This window comes from Vigna umbellata, chromosome 3 (genome assembly GCF_029865625.1).
Source record: "Vigna umbellata cultivar VRB3 chromosome 3, Vumbellata_1.0, whole genome shotgun sequence".
Lineage (NCBI taxonomy): Eukaryota > Viridiplantae > Streptophyta > Magnoliopsida > Fabales > Fabaceae > Vigna > Vigna umbellata.
The window spans coordinates 42446236-42464205 of NC_142167.1; the positions used below are offsets into that span (position 1 = coordinate 42446236).

General features: G+C 33.5%; 1 protein-coding gene and 1 pseudogene across 1 annotated transcript; one reads left to right on the forward strand and one right to left on the reverse strand.

Moving 5' to 3' along the window:
• Window positions 1–6120: 6120 nt before the first annotated feature.
• Window positions 6121–9111, forward strand: LOC148202536 (putative choline kinase 2). The gene is made up of 8 exons (XM_088109649.1): window positions 6121–6618; window positions 6860–6981; window positions 7125–7320; window positions 7435–7552; window positions 7637–7684; window positions 8152–8252; window positions 8484–8592; window positions 8782–9111. Exons 1-8 carry the CDS (start codon window positions 6121–6123, stop codon window positions 8889–8891), a joined length of 1302 nt encoding a protein of 433 aa, XP_087965775.1. The 3' UTR covers window positions 8892–9111.
• A 1201-nt stretch (window positions 9112–10312) lies between these two features.
• Window positions 10313–11727, reverse strand: LOC148202537 (uncharacterized; annotated as a pseudogene).
• Between the last annotated feature and the right edge of the window lie 6243 nt (window positions 11728–17970).

A 17970-nucleotide genomic window follows, 5' to 3' on the forward strand; every position in this document is an offset into this window, starting at 1 on the left:
ATAATAATATAATTATAAATAATAACTAATATACCAAATTATTAAAATTTAATCACATTATATGAATATGACCCATATATGTGTAAATTAGACTCTTTCATTGTAAAAAGGTTTAAAAATACTTGTTAGACTACACTATTTAATATTTAATATGCTTTTTCAACTGGATAAGAAGAAGTAATTGATAAAAATATAGATATAATATTATTGATAGAGATATACATAAATGTTGTACTTGACTGGATTATAATAATTATATAAAAAATTAATAAACAAAATATATTGATCTAATTCATTAGTTCGTGAGAAATTGAACTGAATTGTAAAATGTTTAATTTATTATAAAACAAATTAAATTGACTTTATCCGTTTTTAAGATATAATAAGATAACTATTATAAAATCGATATAACTCATATTCCGACTATATTATTTGTAAGATAGCATCGCCACGAAGAGTAAAAAGCTTATATGTGTCCTGAAAGTTATTTCCTAGTTTCAATTTTTGTTTTCACAAAATTATTAATTGCACCATTTGAAAGTGTCAATGAAGGGACCAATGGTCAAAGAAAGAAAAAAAAAGAAAACTGATTAGAGAGGTCAACTTGAGGATGTAAGGAGTCAATAATGCCAAATGCTTTGTGTAAAAAGAAAGAACAAAGATTGGCGAAAACATTGAACGGACTTGTAGAAAGTTGTAGAAAATTGTAGAAAGAAAGATAATGTGAATGAAACAAATGAGATGCAATGTCATAAGAGATAAATTTAAAAAATGTAAGATGGAGGAGGAGAAACTACTGTTTCCGTAGTTACCACTGTTAAAAAATAAAATACCTTTTAAAGAAAAAAAACTCATTTTTTTTCTTCTCTTATTTTTTTCGTCTTTTACACAAAGCCACAATATGGAAAATAATTTTTTTTAAATAATGTAAGAAAAAATTATCTATAGACGTGCGCTTCTTTTAAAAACATATAAACTTAAGTAATGTATAAACTTATGTTTTTCTTTAAATTTTCCAAATGGGTTATTTACTTGTGGTTATGTTTAGGATCAAGTTTGACTTGTGGTGGAGATTGGAGCATGAGTGAGTGTTGAAGTGTACCTGAGTGTGTGATTGATGAACATAAGAGTGAAGGATAGATCTACTTGTTGTACTTAGTAAGTCCTGTTTTATCTGCTGATAGATGTTTCCTTTTGCCTTTTGTTCAAATAGGGAGGATTGTTCGAATATTGAACATTCCTTATGTGGGGTAATGGTGGTTTTTTGTCCTTGTGTGGCAAGAAGGCATATTCTTTAGCTGGATTGCAGGATCACTCAAACATATTTGCAGAGGAGGCTATAGATTCGATTGTAGGAGCGGCTACAATCAGTGAGGTAGAATACAAGAGTGGTACTCACTCTTTCTAGTATGGTGTTTATGGTATTGAAGAGGCTCATGGTGGTGATCATGATGATATAATACCACTAGTAAAAAATTGTTTTTTTAACTCGCACATTACGCTTCGGTTCCAGAAAAACCGAAGCGTATTAAAACGCAGTGGCAATTTCGTAATTTTCAGAACACTATATGCCTCGGTTGTAAAGCAACTGATGCCTAAAGAGCACACTGACTTGGTTAGTAGGGTGAACCGAGACATAAACCCCACATATATTACACCTAATCAGACCTTTCAACTGGTACGTATTTGGTGGCAAAAATATTGTCTTGGTTGGCATGATGAACCGAGGCATATAAAAAAATAAAATGGAAATAGAAAAGGGCCAAGCTCAAATGGCCAACTCTCTTAGGGTTTTTTTTCTTTTCCAAAAATCAGAAACAAGGTTTCTGCCTCCTCTCCCTAAAATCAAAGAGAGCATCTTCATCTTCATCCACGACAAAAAAAGAGTTTCACCTCTCAAACTATTTCCTTGCACGAGCTACCTCTGGACCAACTTTCATGCCGCCCCCACTCGCCATGCAATCGTCGGTAACGACGCAGGCTAACACTGGAGGCCCTAACGACAACGCCTTCTCTCGTGCGCGAACCTTGGCTTCACTAAACCAAGCATTGTGAGTTTTCCTGGATGGTGATGATGGGGGTTGAAAATCTGGGTTGGAGTTTTCCTGGAAAGAAATTGTGGTTGAGCGAGAACAAGCATTGTGAATGGGTTGTTGCCGAGAGGCACGTACTTTGGACCTTTTTGGGTATCTGAGATTAAAATTGGTTGGTCTGTGTAGAAAGGTGTCAGACACGCAAGTGAGATTAAAAAATTTAAAAACACTCTACTGCCTCGATTGCCTGTGAACCGAGGCAGAATCTGAACCCTTTTGACTCGGTTCAGAACCGAGGCAAAAAGCCAACCCTTTTTACCTCGCTTGTATATACCTCGGTTGCAGAACCGCTTCCTATAAGCGAAAACAACCGTTGTTTTCTCTTGACTGCACTAGTGTATGTTATTGAAATTATTGAAAATCTTTTGTGTGTTTGTGAATGAAATTATTGGCGATGATCGTATAATACATTATACTTGAGTAGATAATATTACAAATGTTCTACAGGCATGATAGACTCGAGAGAGGATGGGAACAAACTTGAAATTTCATTTAAAGTTATTATATTTTGGACTTTAAGACAATCTAATGGAAGTTATTTTATTTCTTTCATTATTTCCATTATTTCTTTTAGGTTTAATTTTTTGTTTTGTCCCCAGTTTAGTTGAAGTATGTCAAGTTCGTCCACCCTTTCAAAAATATTGCAATTTCATTCATATGTGGTTTAAAAGTGTCAATTGCATCCAAAGATAGAAAAATTTGTCTCAATTAAGTCTCTTATGTTAAATAGGTACAAACACGGTTAACTTTTTTTCTCTCTCTTCTCCTCCTCTGAATACAGCAGCTTTTTGTCAGGACACCCTTTAATATTTTAACAATTCATATGTGTGTCTCCGCCACACAATCATAAGCAATAAATTTTAAATAATTTATTAAACAATAATATATTATAAAAATTGGAGAGAGAAGGTTTTTTTCATTTAATTATTGAAAAGTTGGAGAGAGAAGGTTTTTTTTCAGTCAACATTTATAAAAATTGACTTTCCATCAAAACTTTCTTACATAAAACCCTTTCTATTTTCCATTTAAACGTAAGATGTTAATTAACGAGATATATGAATTTATTTTAAAAATAAAAAATTTAGTGGAAGGGTAATAAAATTGGTAGCATTTATAAGATGAGATTAAAGTTTGAAAAGAAAAGTTCAGGTTTTTCGTTTTCACCTTTTAAATCTTTTTTTACATTATAAGAAAATATGGATTTAACCCTGATGTTAACAAGTAAAAATTGAGACTAAATAATTATTAACGTCAAATTTATGTCACACACGTATTCAATTCTAAAATTATGGGTACTAATTCATTAATTTTAACTTATAAAGATTGATTTTAGATAATGTTGACTAATTAACGCTTCAACACTATTGTATCACAAACCTTTAAATTAATTTTTTAATTAAAACAATTAATTGTCAAATGTGCTTTGATTTTAAAATTAATTTAAATTAAAAATAGCTTAGTCAATTCTAAATGAAATTTATTTAATATTAGTTTAATTTGTGTCTGTTTGATAGATAGTAATAAAAGTAACTTAAAGAATCATATACAATATTTTCATGATTAATAAATATAAATGAAAAAAAAATATTAGATTAAGAAAATAGGTGTAGACAAATGTACATAATAAAGATAAATGTGGATGAAAAAAAAGTATGAATGAAAATGATGAGAAGAAGAATATAAATAAAGGAAATATGAAAACATATTTATAAATAACTGTAAGGAGATTTATGAACGTAAATAAATAATATGAATTTAATAAAATTTATTATCTTTAAATTTAAATCACTAAATTAAAATTAATTTATGTTTATATTATTCTTAATTAATGCACTTGAATTTATAACACATAACTTTAACTTCTACCTTTATTTATTTGTAATATTTATTTTATTTAATATATATGAGTTGAACTTTATTTAATGCATTTGTTAAGTTATCATTAACTTATTTATTTTTAATATTTATTTAACTTATCATCTATTTTTAATAAATTATTTAAAATTTATTGCTTATGATTGTGTGGCTGACTGGAATTGTTAAAATATTAAAAGGTGTGCTGACAAACTGTTGTATTTAAATAAAGTTAACTCCGTTTGTACCTATTTAACGGAAGGGACTCAATGGAGACAAATTTTTTACGTTTGGATGCAATTGACACTTTTAAATCACATGTGGACGAAATTGTAACTTTTTTAAAAGGGTTGACGAACTTGAGACACTTCAACCAAACTGGGGACAAAAGAAGCAATTAAACCTTTCTTTTAATAATGTAAATGGATAAAGCTTTTGAAACTATTATGTTTTGAACATTATACACGTTTAAATGTTAAGGTGTTTGAAAAAATAGGTTTTCATGCTATGATAAAGTTTGGATTTGCCGATTTTTGTAATAACCCGTAACATCTAAAAATTTAAGGTGTTACACTAACGAAGACAAGGCACAATCATCATAACCTCGTCCGCTCCTCCTAGAAGACTCCTTAAACAGGACTAGTTGACAGTTGACATTATACCTGAAGCAGAAAAAATTATTCGGTAGAAAGAGAGAATAAGATATTTATGGTGAAAATGACGGGAGAGGTCCACCCTATTTATAGGCATTAGGTTGTGGCCCTCGTGTGTCCTTTTTCATTGGATCTAGCGAGATCTGATGAACCAGATCAGGCGACCCTTTAACTGTCGTCAAGTGCGGCAAACGAGGTGTTTCACGCCATCCAGCCAACATTCATTTATCAAAAAAGGAAAGGAGGACCGAGAAGCAACTAGAAACTGTCGAGAGATGTTTGGGATCCACTAGCTCTATAAACCCCTTTGTTAGTTACTCTCGACTCGGGTTTGGGGGGCCTATGTACCGTATGACTGGCCAGTCTTTTTGTTGACCGTTCGATCAATATCCCTAAAAGAACTATATGAAAGGTTATCTCTAGTCCTAAATATTTTGTAAATGAGACGACTTAATAAGTTGATCGTTGATTATATTGTTAAGTATCATCATAAAAAATCCATCATATTTACAAGTAAAACACACTTATTGACCCTTGGGCTGTGATTAGTTCAACCCTAATTAAAAGTCCGCTTCGAAACCTATAAATACAGAGGTAAGATAAGGAGGTAGGTACTACATTTATTGTAAATTTGAGATTTTACTATGTTAACCATTTGGACATACGTAACTGACTTGAGCGTCAGAATGTCTTGACAAGTACCCACGTGCTCGGTTAAAAGATTGAAGACGAATGAATTGAGATTAACTTAATAACAGAAACTCGACAAAAGACCTTAAAAAATTGACAAAAAAGCGTGAAAGAGTGTTAATGATATTTCTCGATCCCACATCTGAAACACAAAGGCTAACTAAGATATAATTTTGTCTCGTTTATGCTTCTATGGGTTTAATGTGATCAGTAACATGCGTTTATATTATTCTCATTTAAGGAAAAATGAATTCATTTTTGGAACCAAATGCATAACCAGGATACCGTTTTAAGTTAAAGTTTGTTCCCCTTAGTAAGAATACTATGTTTGAAATTAAACGCGCGTGAATTAGGTAGATTTTAGTCACTACAAAAATCTATAATTTTATTAGGAATTATTTTTAACGCGGGAGTTTTAATCTCCAAAAAAATATAATTCTCGCGTTATAAAAACTCCTGAGAAAGACTGTGTCCATAAATAATTTATTTTTAAAAAAATTAAAAATTTAGTTGCGGTTTTATTAAAGCCGCCGAAATCTACGGAGGTTTTCCAAAGTTTCGAAAATAAACATCTGGTATATTAGATTATTTTGGTAGTGAGTTAGGGATTTTTTTGGTTAGTATGACCACATCAAAGTAAACCAGTGACAAGCATGTGCATTGGACATGCAATTCTCATAACTTTTTTATTTGAATTGGAAGATTGCTCAGGCCAAAGTTGGAAGACTAGCTGTTTAAGTTGATATATGACTCAAGTAAACGAGTTAATGAAAATCATAAAGAATAAATTTTTATTATTTATAAAAAAAAATAAGGAAGGAAAGGTTTAAATGAGTGTAAGTTTTTTTATNTTTGTTCTGGGGACAGCAGAAGAGGCCACAGAAAATCCATTGAATAACAAAGCTGTTGATGCAGAAAATGTAGTTAGTGGTGATCATGCAGAGATTCCAGGTAGTAGTGCAATAAAGGGCACAGAAGTTCCTAAAGAAACCTCTGCCAAAGAAAGAGAATATTGTCTTCCTAGTGAAGCAACTGAGATACTGAAATCATTGGCAGCTAAATGGGAGAATGTAATCGATGTCAATGCATTGCAAGTAATCCCTCTTAAAGGGGCAATGACAAATGAGGTTTTCCAGATCAAATGGAAGACAACAGAAGGAGAATCCTCAAGAAAGGTTCTGGCAAGAATCTATGGTGATGGTACTGCTATTTTCATTGATAGGGATGTTGAGGTCAAGACGTTTGAATTTATGTCAAAGAGTGGACAAGGGCCTCGTTTGCTAGGAAGGTTTGATAATGGTCGTATTGAGGAATTCATCCACGCAAGGGTAATTTCATCTTCACTTTATGCTTCTATTTTCATCCTCGTCTTTTGTCATAGCACAGTATCTTTCTGCAAATTGCTATCATGAACAAGTTGATGAATGCAAATTCTTGAATCAATATGTGTTACACAACTGACACATTCCCTTTTGATCCAACATTGCAAATCATACTTGTAAAGTTTAGTCATTTGTTTCATTCATATATGAACTTGATCAAGCTGATACATTGTGGTTGATTTAACAGACATTATCAGCATCTGATCTGCGAGATCCATCCACTTCTGCTCTTATAGCAGCCAAAATGAAGGAGTTTCATGATCTTGATATGCCTGTTCCAAAGACTGTGAACCTTTGGGATAGGTTAAGGTATGTGTTCTTATGAAAAACCACAGATTCTTGATCTTTTCAAATTGAGGTTAACATCTGAGTCATATTTCATTCATTTCAGTAACATGTTATTATCAGTACAATTTGATCATTTCTAACATAAATTTATTTTAATGCTTCAGAGATTGGCTTAAGGAAGCCAAACGCTTGAGTTCTCCTGAAGATGTTGAAGCATTTAAATTGAACAGTTTGGACAAGGAAATATCTACTTTGGAACAAGAGTTAACAGGAACTAAGCAATGCATAGGATTTTGTCACAACGATTTGCAATATGGCAACATAATGCTTGATGAAGAGTCCTGTTCTGTCACCCTTATAGTGAGTCCCTCTTTGTTTACTATCTAATAATTATTTACTGTTGTAGTTCAAACTGGTTAGAGAATGTAAAGTTTAGTATTATAACAAATACTGAATGTTTTACTTTTATAACAGGATTATGAATATGCAAGTTACAATCCTGTGGCATATGATATAGCAAACCACTTCAATGAGATGGCTGCCAATTATCACACAGATACCCCACATGTTCTTGACTTCACTAAATACCCTGGTCTGTGAATAATGAACTCTGCAATTTCTTCTCATTCATTTTTTTCACCAAACAATTAACAAATTTAGTTCTTTCTTCTGTTAGATTTGGAGGAGCGTCAACGATTTGTACAAGCGTATTTGAGTTCCTCAGGTGGCATTTGTGGAATTAGTTTTATTTAACCTAACTCTCTTATTATTTTAAACTATATTTTAGTGACATTTTATCATCACCATAATTTTCTCTTGCATAATATTTAGTGTATATTTTTCAAGTGTAAGTCTAAGTCTCATTGTTTAAGTTTTTGGATTGGAAGTGGTCCAAATTCCTTCTATACTTTTGCTATCTTCCAAGGTAGAATCAATCACTTGGTTATACTCAAATCACATTTATAAAATCTCTTTCTAAAAAATTTATGCTAAAAATCCCAATAGGTTCTAGTATTACTAATCTAAAAATCCCAATAGATTCTAGTATTATTGATTTGGAAAACACCTTTTTATTTTGAGAAATATTAGTTATTAGTTAGCTATCACTTCTCATAACGAGAAATATTAGTCAGATATATGTCAACCCAACTCATTAACCAGTGAATTATTTATGTTTTCATTATGACACAGGTGAGCAACCTAGTGACACTGAAGTACAACAATTGCTTGATGAAGTTGAGAAGTATGCACTTGCAAGCCATCTATTGTGGGGCATTTGGGGAATAATTTCGGTAACTATCACTTTCTCACTTTAGCATTGGTTATTCTACATTTCATGTTCTTATTATCTGCACTAATACACTCATGAATGACCAAATTGTAGTCAGATTATTGAAATAAACAGTCTAAAATATTGTAAATTAAATTTCCAAAAAGACAATTCTAATTAGTAGATTTTCCAAATGAGTGTAAAATATTTTGGTATAAATGGTATCTAATTATCTTCTGAATTCTTTATGCAGGTGCATGTAAATAAAATTGACTTTAAGTACAGAGAATATGCAGAACAGAGGTTCCAACAGTATTGGTCAAGGAAAACTCCTGTTGTGAGCTCTAATGGCGCTTCCCATGGTAATGGTATTTTCAATAAAACACTGTTTTGTATTTGTAAACATAACATTTTGATTTTAGTTCCATTTACATTCTTTCAACTTTAGCTCCTATAAATTTGAAAGTCTTTAAACATTATCTACACATAATTTCACTTATCTTAATGAATCGTGTTTATATGTGACATTCTAACTAGTTATTTGCTTGCAGGGTTGCAAGCAGCAACATCGACCACTCACCATAAATCAGGTAGGCTCATTGGTATCCCTAGGAGATTGAAGAGATTGTTTAATCTTGGCTTTTTCAGATCGAAACACTAGAGCAAGGTTTGGCAGAATTTGTTCCTCGATTGACCTTGATGAGTTAAATGGGAATAGTTGTGAGAAAGTATAGCAATGTAATACCTATGTGTTATTAACTTTTTTTTACTTTCTTCATTCTTTGTAACTCTATCTGGGGAAATCCATAACCTTAACTAGGATAAAGAAACACTGTAATTATCAATCTCTTCTAGTGATGGTTATTTTGAAACTGTTATAAAAAAACTTTGGTGGAATTTTTAATTTAACTTCTCCATGACAACGGTAAAAGATTCGTAATTATATCTAATTAAGACGCAATTATTAGAAGAACGCTCTTTCATGTATCAACAATCCTTTTATTTTCAGTGCAAAAACAATTATTGGCAAATAACTCACTAAGATAAAACTTACATGCACTGATAGTGCCAACAACAGAAACTAACCCAGCAGGTACAAACAAAATCTTATTTTATTGAGCTGATTTTATTGAGTTGAATTATGTATAAATTTTAGTACTTTAATTTGATATTATGATCATGCGTCTAAGTTAAAATTTGAACCTATGAAACTCTTTAATTCTCATAGGTTAAAAATCTCGTCACATCGATTAAAGATAAATTTCGAAACACATTATAATTCCTAATTTACAAAACTAATTTTAAAACATTAAGTTAAAAATAATCTTATTTATTAGTATGGTTTCAAAATCTATCCTAATCTTCTTGCAGAAAACACAAAAACAGAATATAACTCTCTTGGTGATGCAACACCATAATTTATATGAAAAATTTAATAATTTTATCATCTTATAAAGTAAACAATAACACATTTATGAAGCTATCATACTAAAACGGATATTATGAAGTCAATTTTTTTAGTTCCCTGTAGTCTGGGAGTTGAAAAACAATAGGTACACATTAACACACTATAAGCTACTCTAGGTGGACCGAATCAAGTCTTCCAGTGATCTCTACAGGAAAAATCTTCAACTTGATCATTGCTTCAGCAGCCTGTGTTATGCTTTGTTGTTTCATTTTTCCTGTGTCATATCATCAAATAATATGAGAACTAAAGTTTTGATAAGTTGATTGAGAGAGAAGGTCAATCGGAAATCATGATATTAATGAGATCTGAGTTTAATTAGGTAAGAAATAAAGATTATTCTTATCTTAAAACTTTAAGACAATAAATTCATAACTCTTTATCTTTATATAATGTCCTGTTTTTTTATTTTTATCCAATGACTTAAATTCATACTTGAATCTTTATCTTAAAAATAAGATAGAGTATGTTGATAATACAATTCTGATATTAAATTCATGTCGCATATGATATATAACTAGTTAAAAGCATGTATTACTGTTAATTATACCTCTAGCAGAAAGTTATACAGATGATTAACCACTTTATCTGTTTCCTAAGAGAAGAAGAATTATGAATCATACCCTAGTTTTGAAAGCTTTCGTTTTGGTTTCTTTATCCACTTGATTCATGCTTAACTTTCTAGCATTCACCACTTTCTCTACCATCTTACTCCCCTTAAAATGTGTTCTTCCTTCATTAGGACTTGCTGCTAGAGTGAATGTTTCTTTATGTGCCCTCAAGTTCTTCTGGGTTCTGTCTAACTGATTCCAACTACCATTAGCCATGCTCGGTGATGGTGACCTTGATGGTCTACTCGTTCGTGGAATAGGATCCCGATTTTGAAACCCTGTAACAGTAGAAGATCGAGTTGTGCTTCTTCCTCGTGTGGTGGAACTTGGCCTCTCATCTGTCCTTAGATTTGGTGGTGCCACATTGGAGAGTTCCATGATATTACTCACAAGTGCAACTCTTGATTTCAGTGATGGAGAAACGCCTCTAGCTCTTGGCTTTCTCTGTGAATCATTTGTTTCTGTGCTTTTCTTCACATTCAAAGCGAGGAAATCAGTATTGTTGGTTTGCTTTTGGGGAGTGAATTTTGTGTTGTTGGCCACTTCATGGTCACTTTTGGCATTGCTGCCCTTGTTGGGAATTGTTGGCAAAGTGTTTGTTTGTTGTTCATTTGTGTTCTTGATGGTGCTTGGTCTTTGCCTGTGGTAACTTGGGGTCATTGATCTTGTTGAAGGTTTTGGTTTGGTTGAGTTGGTGTGAGTTGTTTTTTCCATCATTTGATTTGGGTTTTGGTGCTTCCATTTCTTTCCATGCAAACTGTGGCAAAACCAACCTTATGTTGTCAATTTCGAACTTCAGATGAAAAACATATAAATTAGAATAATTGAACAAAGTCATTTACAAGTAGTTGGAATTTCCATGAGATTAAACACTAATCTGACTTACTCTTGTGATGGCTTGTGAGATTGGTATCTCCTTTTGCACAACAAGTTGAGGACCTGGTTCCATTTCAAGGGATGGAAACAGAGGAGTAGCTGGTGGTGTTTTCAACCTTTGTAGCATGCAGTGACCAAGTTATTTTCTTTATTTCACAGATCAAATAATCATGCACAATCATATGTTTGTATATTTTCACACTCCAAACTTACCAATCGTAGTCATTTTTGTTTGTTTCCAGAAACTCTAAACCATATTCTCTCTTCCCTGATGGAATTCTGTACAGTGAAAAATTACCTGAAACGATATGTTATTTTCTTTTTCTCAGCACTAGCATTGAGCAAAATTACAATATGATTCATGATGAGTACCTACCAGGAGTGTCATTATTAGTGCCACATTCAAACTCTTCAGAATTAACACAATGCAAGAGGCTTGAGATGTGTTCATTCTGGCGCTTTCGCAATTCCCTGAAAAGTGATAACTCTTCGTCTCGTTCCATGCGTGTTTTCATCTTCGTCTTCATCACACCACTAATCGCCATACTCTTCTCTAATCAATGCTTCTAATTATAATTAATAATGATGTGTTATGTTGTTACCCTTATAGTATTCTCCCTCTGATTCCCTCACACTATCGTAGATTCTATTTCTTGTGTTCCAACGATGCTTGGTGTTGCAAACGACAAAAGGAATTTAATTGTTTGATGTTTTTTTTATCATGACTATGATAATGATCGATGATGATTAATTTATGACCAAAAAAGAAATTGGTGCCACGTGGAGCTCTAGCCGGCTGATTAACTTTTGTATGAATTCGTAGTGTTTATATGATGGAACACATTAAATGTTTACCTTTTGTGGAGCATTGGACTGCAAAATGTTCAGCAAATTAATTTATTATTACAACCAATTCTTTTTTGTACAAGTTTTATAAGTTCGAATCTTAAATGTGAAAAATATTTAAGGGAATATCTTAAAATGTTCTGGGTGTGTAATAAATGCTTGTTAAAGTTTTTCTTAATGAATTCAATTTAGACTATAAATAAAGTTGGAATTATATACTTATTATTACATACACAGATACTGCTCTTTTGTTTCTTAAAGTGATTTTAATTAATTGATTAATTAGACAGAGTAAGATCCGCCCGGTGTTATTTTCTTGATAGATTTCTTTCCTTCATCAGCAGTGTTAATAAGTTTTTTTAGTGAATTAGAATAATATTTTCTAATTTTTTTACATTGCATATGATATTTTTATATACATTTAGAAGTTTATAACAATCACATTGTAATATTTTTAAACGTCTATAAGGAGATTTAGCCTATTTATAAAAGGTGTCGACATAATTTTATTAAAATAATTATTAGAGTTTCTCTAAGTCTAAAAAGTAAATAATATTAGACACAATAAAAAATAATAATTTTTAACATTCTATATTATGTAAAATTAATTTTATTTTAAAAATAATTTTAAAAATAAGGAATATCTTTGAGTGGAGGATGTTAGGGAATAGTTCACTAATTCACTCATAAACGTTTACCACGTTAAGAAATCCAAAAAGCACAATAATTGAACGAGAGAAGGTAAACTGAGGAAAAAAAAATCACATACAAAAATAACGTGGTTCAACTGAAATGTTAACGAACTCCAATCTAAACTCATGGAAGAATTCACTATAAATAAGAGATTAAAAAAAACAAACTTAAACATTAATGTTTTAAAAAAGCTACAAGGTCTTAGAAGAAGTTCTAGTATAATTGACACACATGTCTAGGGAAAGACAATGCTTCTCATAAGATAATTGAATAGACATTAGACTATCTCAACGGACTATAAACTATCCAAGACTCAATAGTGTTATCAATGTTATCTTTCTAGATGTTTGATGAAATTATGCAGAGAGTGCAAGAGTATAACACAAAAGAAAGAGAAAACATGATTAGTATTTTCTTATTAACAGGACAAAGTATATGTACAGTTTACATAGCAGTGGATAAAAGAAACAGACTGTCAACTGACAATTAAAACAGTTAGAAGTTTAGTTTTTATTCTCAAAACACTCCTCTAAAACTAAACTCTCTAGGGATTTAACTCCAAGCGAATCCCTCAATTTCTCAAACCTATTATGCCTTAAGGCCTTGGTGAAGATGTCCACAACCTGTTCTTCTGTGGAATAGTATACCAACTTCAATTTTCCTTTATTAACTTGATCCCTTAGGTAGTGAAACTTAGTTTCTATGTGCTTGCTTCTACCGTGTGAGACAAAATTTCTGAATAGGCTAATAGCAGATTTGTTGTCTACTGAAAGCTGAATTGGTTTTCTACAATCAATCTTCAATTCATCCATAATTGCTTCCAACCAGACGCATTGGCAAGCAGTTTCAGCAGAAGCTATATATTCTGCTTCACATGAGAACAGTGCAACCACATTCTGCTTCTTAAAACACCAAGAGATTGGTGCTCCCATATACTTAAACAAGTAGCCATAAGTGCTTTTTCTATCCACCTAGTCACTACTCCAATCTGAGTCACACCATGCCTTCAAACCTCCATTTGTACTGTCAAACTTCTTGGGAAAGAAAAGCCCGCGAGGTTTGCAGTTCCTTTCAAGTAACGCAAAATGTGTTTGGCTGCAACAAGATGAGTCTGTCTTGGATCATACATGAATATACTCACTAACTTAACTCCAAAACTGATGTCAGGCCTGCTATTACAGATATATCTGAGTGACCCTACTATTTGTTTGAACAAAGTTGCATCCACCTTACTTTCTTTCTACCGGTTAGACAACTTCAGATTTGTTATGACTGGAATTGAAGTACAATTGCAGTCTTTCATATTAAATCTTTTCAAAATCTCGTTAACATGCCTTCTTTGATGAAGGAAAAATCCATCCATTGTCTGCACAAACTCCAACCCAAGAAAATAGCTCAGACTACCGAGATCTATCATCTCAAATTCTTCTTTCATTCTCAACTTAAATCTTTCAATTGCTTTTGCAGAACTTCCTGTTACAAGCAAATCATCTACATACAAACAAATCAACAGAACACCCTGTTGTCCAACAAGTTTCATATAGACTCCAAACTCTACAATGCATTTTTGGAATCCAAGTCTAATAAGCAACGCATTGATATGATTATTACAGGCCCAAGGTGCCTATCGAAGCCCATATAAGGCTTTGTTCAGTTTATATACCTTCAGCTCCTCACTTTCTCAAATCCAGGTGGTTGTCTCACATAAACTTCCTCTTCAAGAGAGCCATTCAAAAACGCAGATTTGACATCCATCTGGCATATTTTCCAACTATTGAAATTAGCCACTGCAACTACAAGTCTCACAATTTCAAGTCTAGCAACTGGTGCAAAGACATCCGTGAAGTCAACTCTAGGTTTCTGCAAGAAGCCATTTGCAATTAGTCTAGCTTTCAAATTTGCTATGCTACCATCTAGTTTGTACTTCATTTTAAACACCCATTTAACCTCAATAGCGTGTTTGTGTTGAGGCAGCTCCACCATCTCCCAAGTTTTGTTCTTCTCAATTGCTCTCAGCTCCTCCATCATAACCTCTTTCCATTCTTTTGTGTCAATAGCTTGCTTTCATGTAAGTGTTTCAGAATCGGCTAAGAAAGCAAAATGAACAAAGTCACCTGAGTTTGCTATTTCACTATCTGTAAACACCTCATGACCTACGAGTCTAGTTGAAGGGAACCTAGCTCTTTGCGATGTTCTGTTATTGGCTTCTACATCAGCAAAACTTGTTCAACATCGCTAGACTTCTTTTCCTCCAACCGACTAGACACAACCACATCTGGTTTTAAGCCTACTTCTGCTTCCACCCAATTAAATGTAGTAGTTTCATCTACTAATACGTTTCTGCTAATCACGAATTGATTCTTCTCTGGGCTATAAAGTCTATAAGCACCCGTTGGATGATAGCCAACAAGAATAAAGGTTTCACTCTTATCACTCAACTTCTTTCTTCTCTCATTTGGATCATGTTTGTAGCACACAGATCCAAATATCCTCAAATGACTTGCAGATGATGTGATCCCTAACCGAGCCTCTTTTTCAGTACAACTTGACAGGGCTTTTGTTGGACTTCTGTTCAGTAGATAGGTTGTTGTGGAAACAACCTCTCCCCATAAGCAGTGTGGCAAATTCTTACCCCTGATCAAGCACCTGGTCATATCAAGCAGCATTCTACCACCTCGTGCATGATTCCCCTGTCATTACAGAACTTGCTCATCTCTCCAGAATTGAATTCTCCTCCACCATCGATTATGAAGATTTTTATCTGCAAGGCCGATTGTCTCTCCATCGTGGCACAAAGTTTAACAAAGCGTGAATAAACTTCTTTCTTTTCTTTCAAAAGATAAATCCATATCTTCTTAGTCCACTCATCTACAAAGATTAGGAAATATTTGTTACCTCCAAGTGATGGCACTTCAAAAGGGCCACATACGTCTGAATGAACTACATCAAGTGGTTGTTTGGCTCTTTTGGGTGCATACTTCTTGAACTTTCTTCTGGCTTGCTTCCCCATCGCACAACCTTCATAAATCTTCTTTGGGGTATTTATCAGAGGCACACCTTTTATCAATTCTTTGCTATTTAACAGACTTAGACTCTTAAAATTTAGATGCCTGAATCTGTAGTGCCATACCCAACTTTCTTCTTCGACATTCAATGTAGATAAACATTGTATTGTTGTAGCGTTCAAGTTTACCTTGAACGTTCTATTCTTGGCAAGCGGAGCCTTGATCAGAAGACGCTGGCTTTTGTCAAATACCTCTATGAGATTCTGATGCATTGACATGGTGTAGCCTTTCTCCAGAAGTTGCCCAAGACTCAATAAGTTGCTCTTCATTGTTAGGACATACAACACATCATCTATATATGCAACTCTGCCATTCTTGCACGTAATTAGGACTCTGCTAATTCCTTCTGTTGTAATCGTGCTATCATCTGCGAATGTCACGCTGCTTCTTATACTTGAATCAAGATTCACTAACCACTTTCTCCTTCCTATAATGTGGTTAGAAAACCCAGTGTCCAAATACCAGCATGAATCATCCACTACATGACTGTTTTCACTTGACAACAACACGCGTTCGGTTTCTTCATCATCTACTGCATGACACCTTTCCTTCGAAGATGACACGTGGTCTTATTACGACGACACCTATCTGCATGACTTATTGTGTTCGACTGCAACACGTGTTCAACTACACGGTCAAACCTGTCCCGCACTAATTCTCTGCATAAATCTTCTTCAACCTGTTCTATAGTGCTCATCAACAGCACATGATCAGGCTCCGAATCGCATGCGTCTTGAGCAAGATTCGCTGCCTCGTCATTCTTCATTTTCTTTGTGGCTTCATTATCTTCCGCGGGTTGATCAGATATATTTCTACCACCAGTTCGTCCACCTCGTGATCTCCCTCTACCCATTCTAGTTCCACGACCCTTGAAGCTCTGATTATTTCTGGCCTACAATGCTTGATTTGTGCCTTGCATCACACCCTTTTCTGCATTCTTTCTTTCAATTAACCACTGCTCATGCACTTCAAGGGAATTCTGGAGCTCTTCCACTCTCATCGTTTCAAGGTCCTTGCATTCTTCTATGGCTACAACGATATGATCGTACTGTGGTGTTAAAGTTCTAAGTATCTTCTCAATAATTTTCTTGTCCTTCACAACTTTATCACATGCCCTCATAACATTCACCACAATTTGGATCCTCCCAATATACTCCATGATTGTTTTTCGCTCCCCCATGCATAGGAGTTCATACTGCCTCTGTAAAGATTGTAATATGATCTTCTTTACTTTTCCATAATTTCCATAACCTTCCTGCAGAATGTCCCAAACCTCTTTGGCCGTGACATCTTTTGACACCTTTTGAAAGATTGAAGCAGAGATGCACTGATGTAATAACATCCTTGCTTTGCAGTCAAGCCGCCTGTTTTCCTTGTATAACTTCTTCATTTCATCCGAGTCAACTTTCGAAGGTTCTTGAAAACCTTTTTTACAATTTCATCTACTTCTTGAAATCCAAGGATTGCTTCCATCTTAACACACCAATCATCATAACCTTTGCCGTCAAATACTGGCAGGTTGTTGTGGATCATTCCAGCCATTGCTTGTTCGACTTGACTTTCCTTCTTGATATGTCTTCTTGGACTTCACAAATCTTCACCAGGTCTCAGAACCTGTAGCTCTTGATACCACTATTATCAACTGTTACCTTTCTAGACGTTTGATGAAATTATGCAGAGAGATGTGCAAGAGTATAAAACGAGAGGAAGAGAAAACGAGATTAGTATTTTCTCATTAACAGGACAAAGTATATGTGCAGTTTACACAGTAGTGGATAAAAGAAACAAACTGTCAACTGACAGTTAAAATAGTTAGAAGTTTAATTTTTATTCTCAACAAGTAGACGTCTATTTTTTTATAGTCTAATAAGATAGTCTAAACATGTGATAGTGTAATACATGTTAGACGATCTAGGAACTCCACAAAGGAAAAATCCCATTTGTAAGGTCTTTCTTAGTTTCCAATTCCTCACCAAATGAATATATGGTTGTCTATAAAAGAAGAGTTTTGTTGTATCCTTAAACAACTAATTTTCATTTTCAATTAGTCTTTTTGAAAGCCAAAGAAAGGAATCCAAAGAAAATCTTGATGGTGACAAAGAACTATCTTCATGACAAAATCATGTAATCCAAAATTGCCACACCCATGAAACTTGAAGATTATAAGGTTAAACTTAGCTAAAT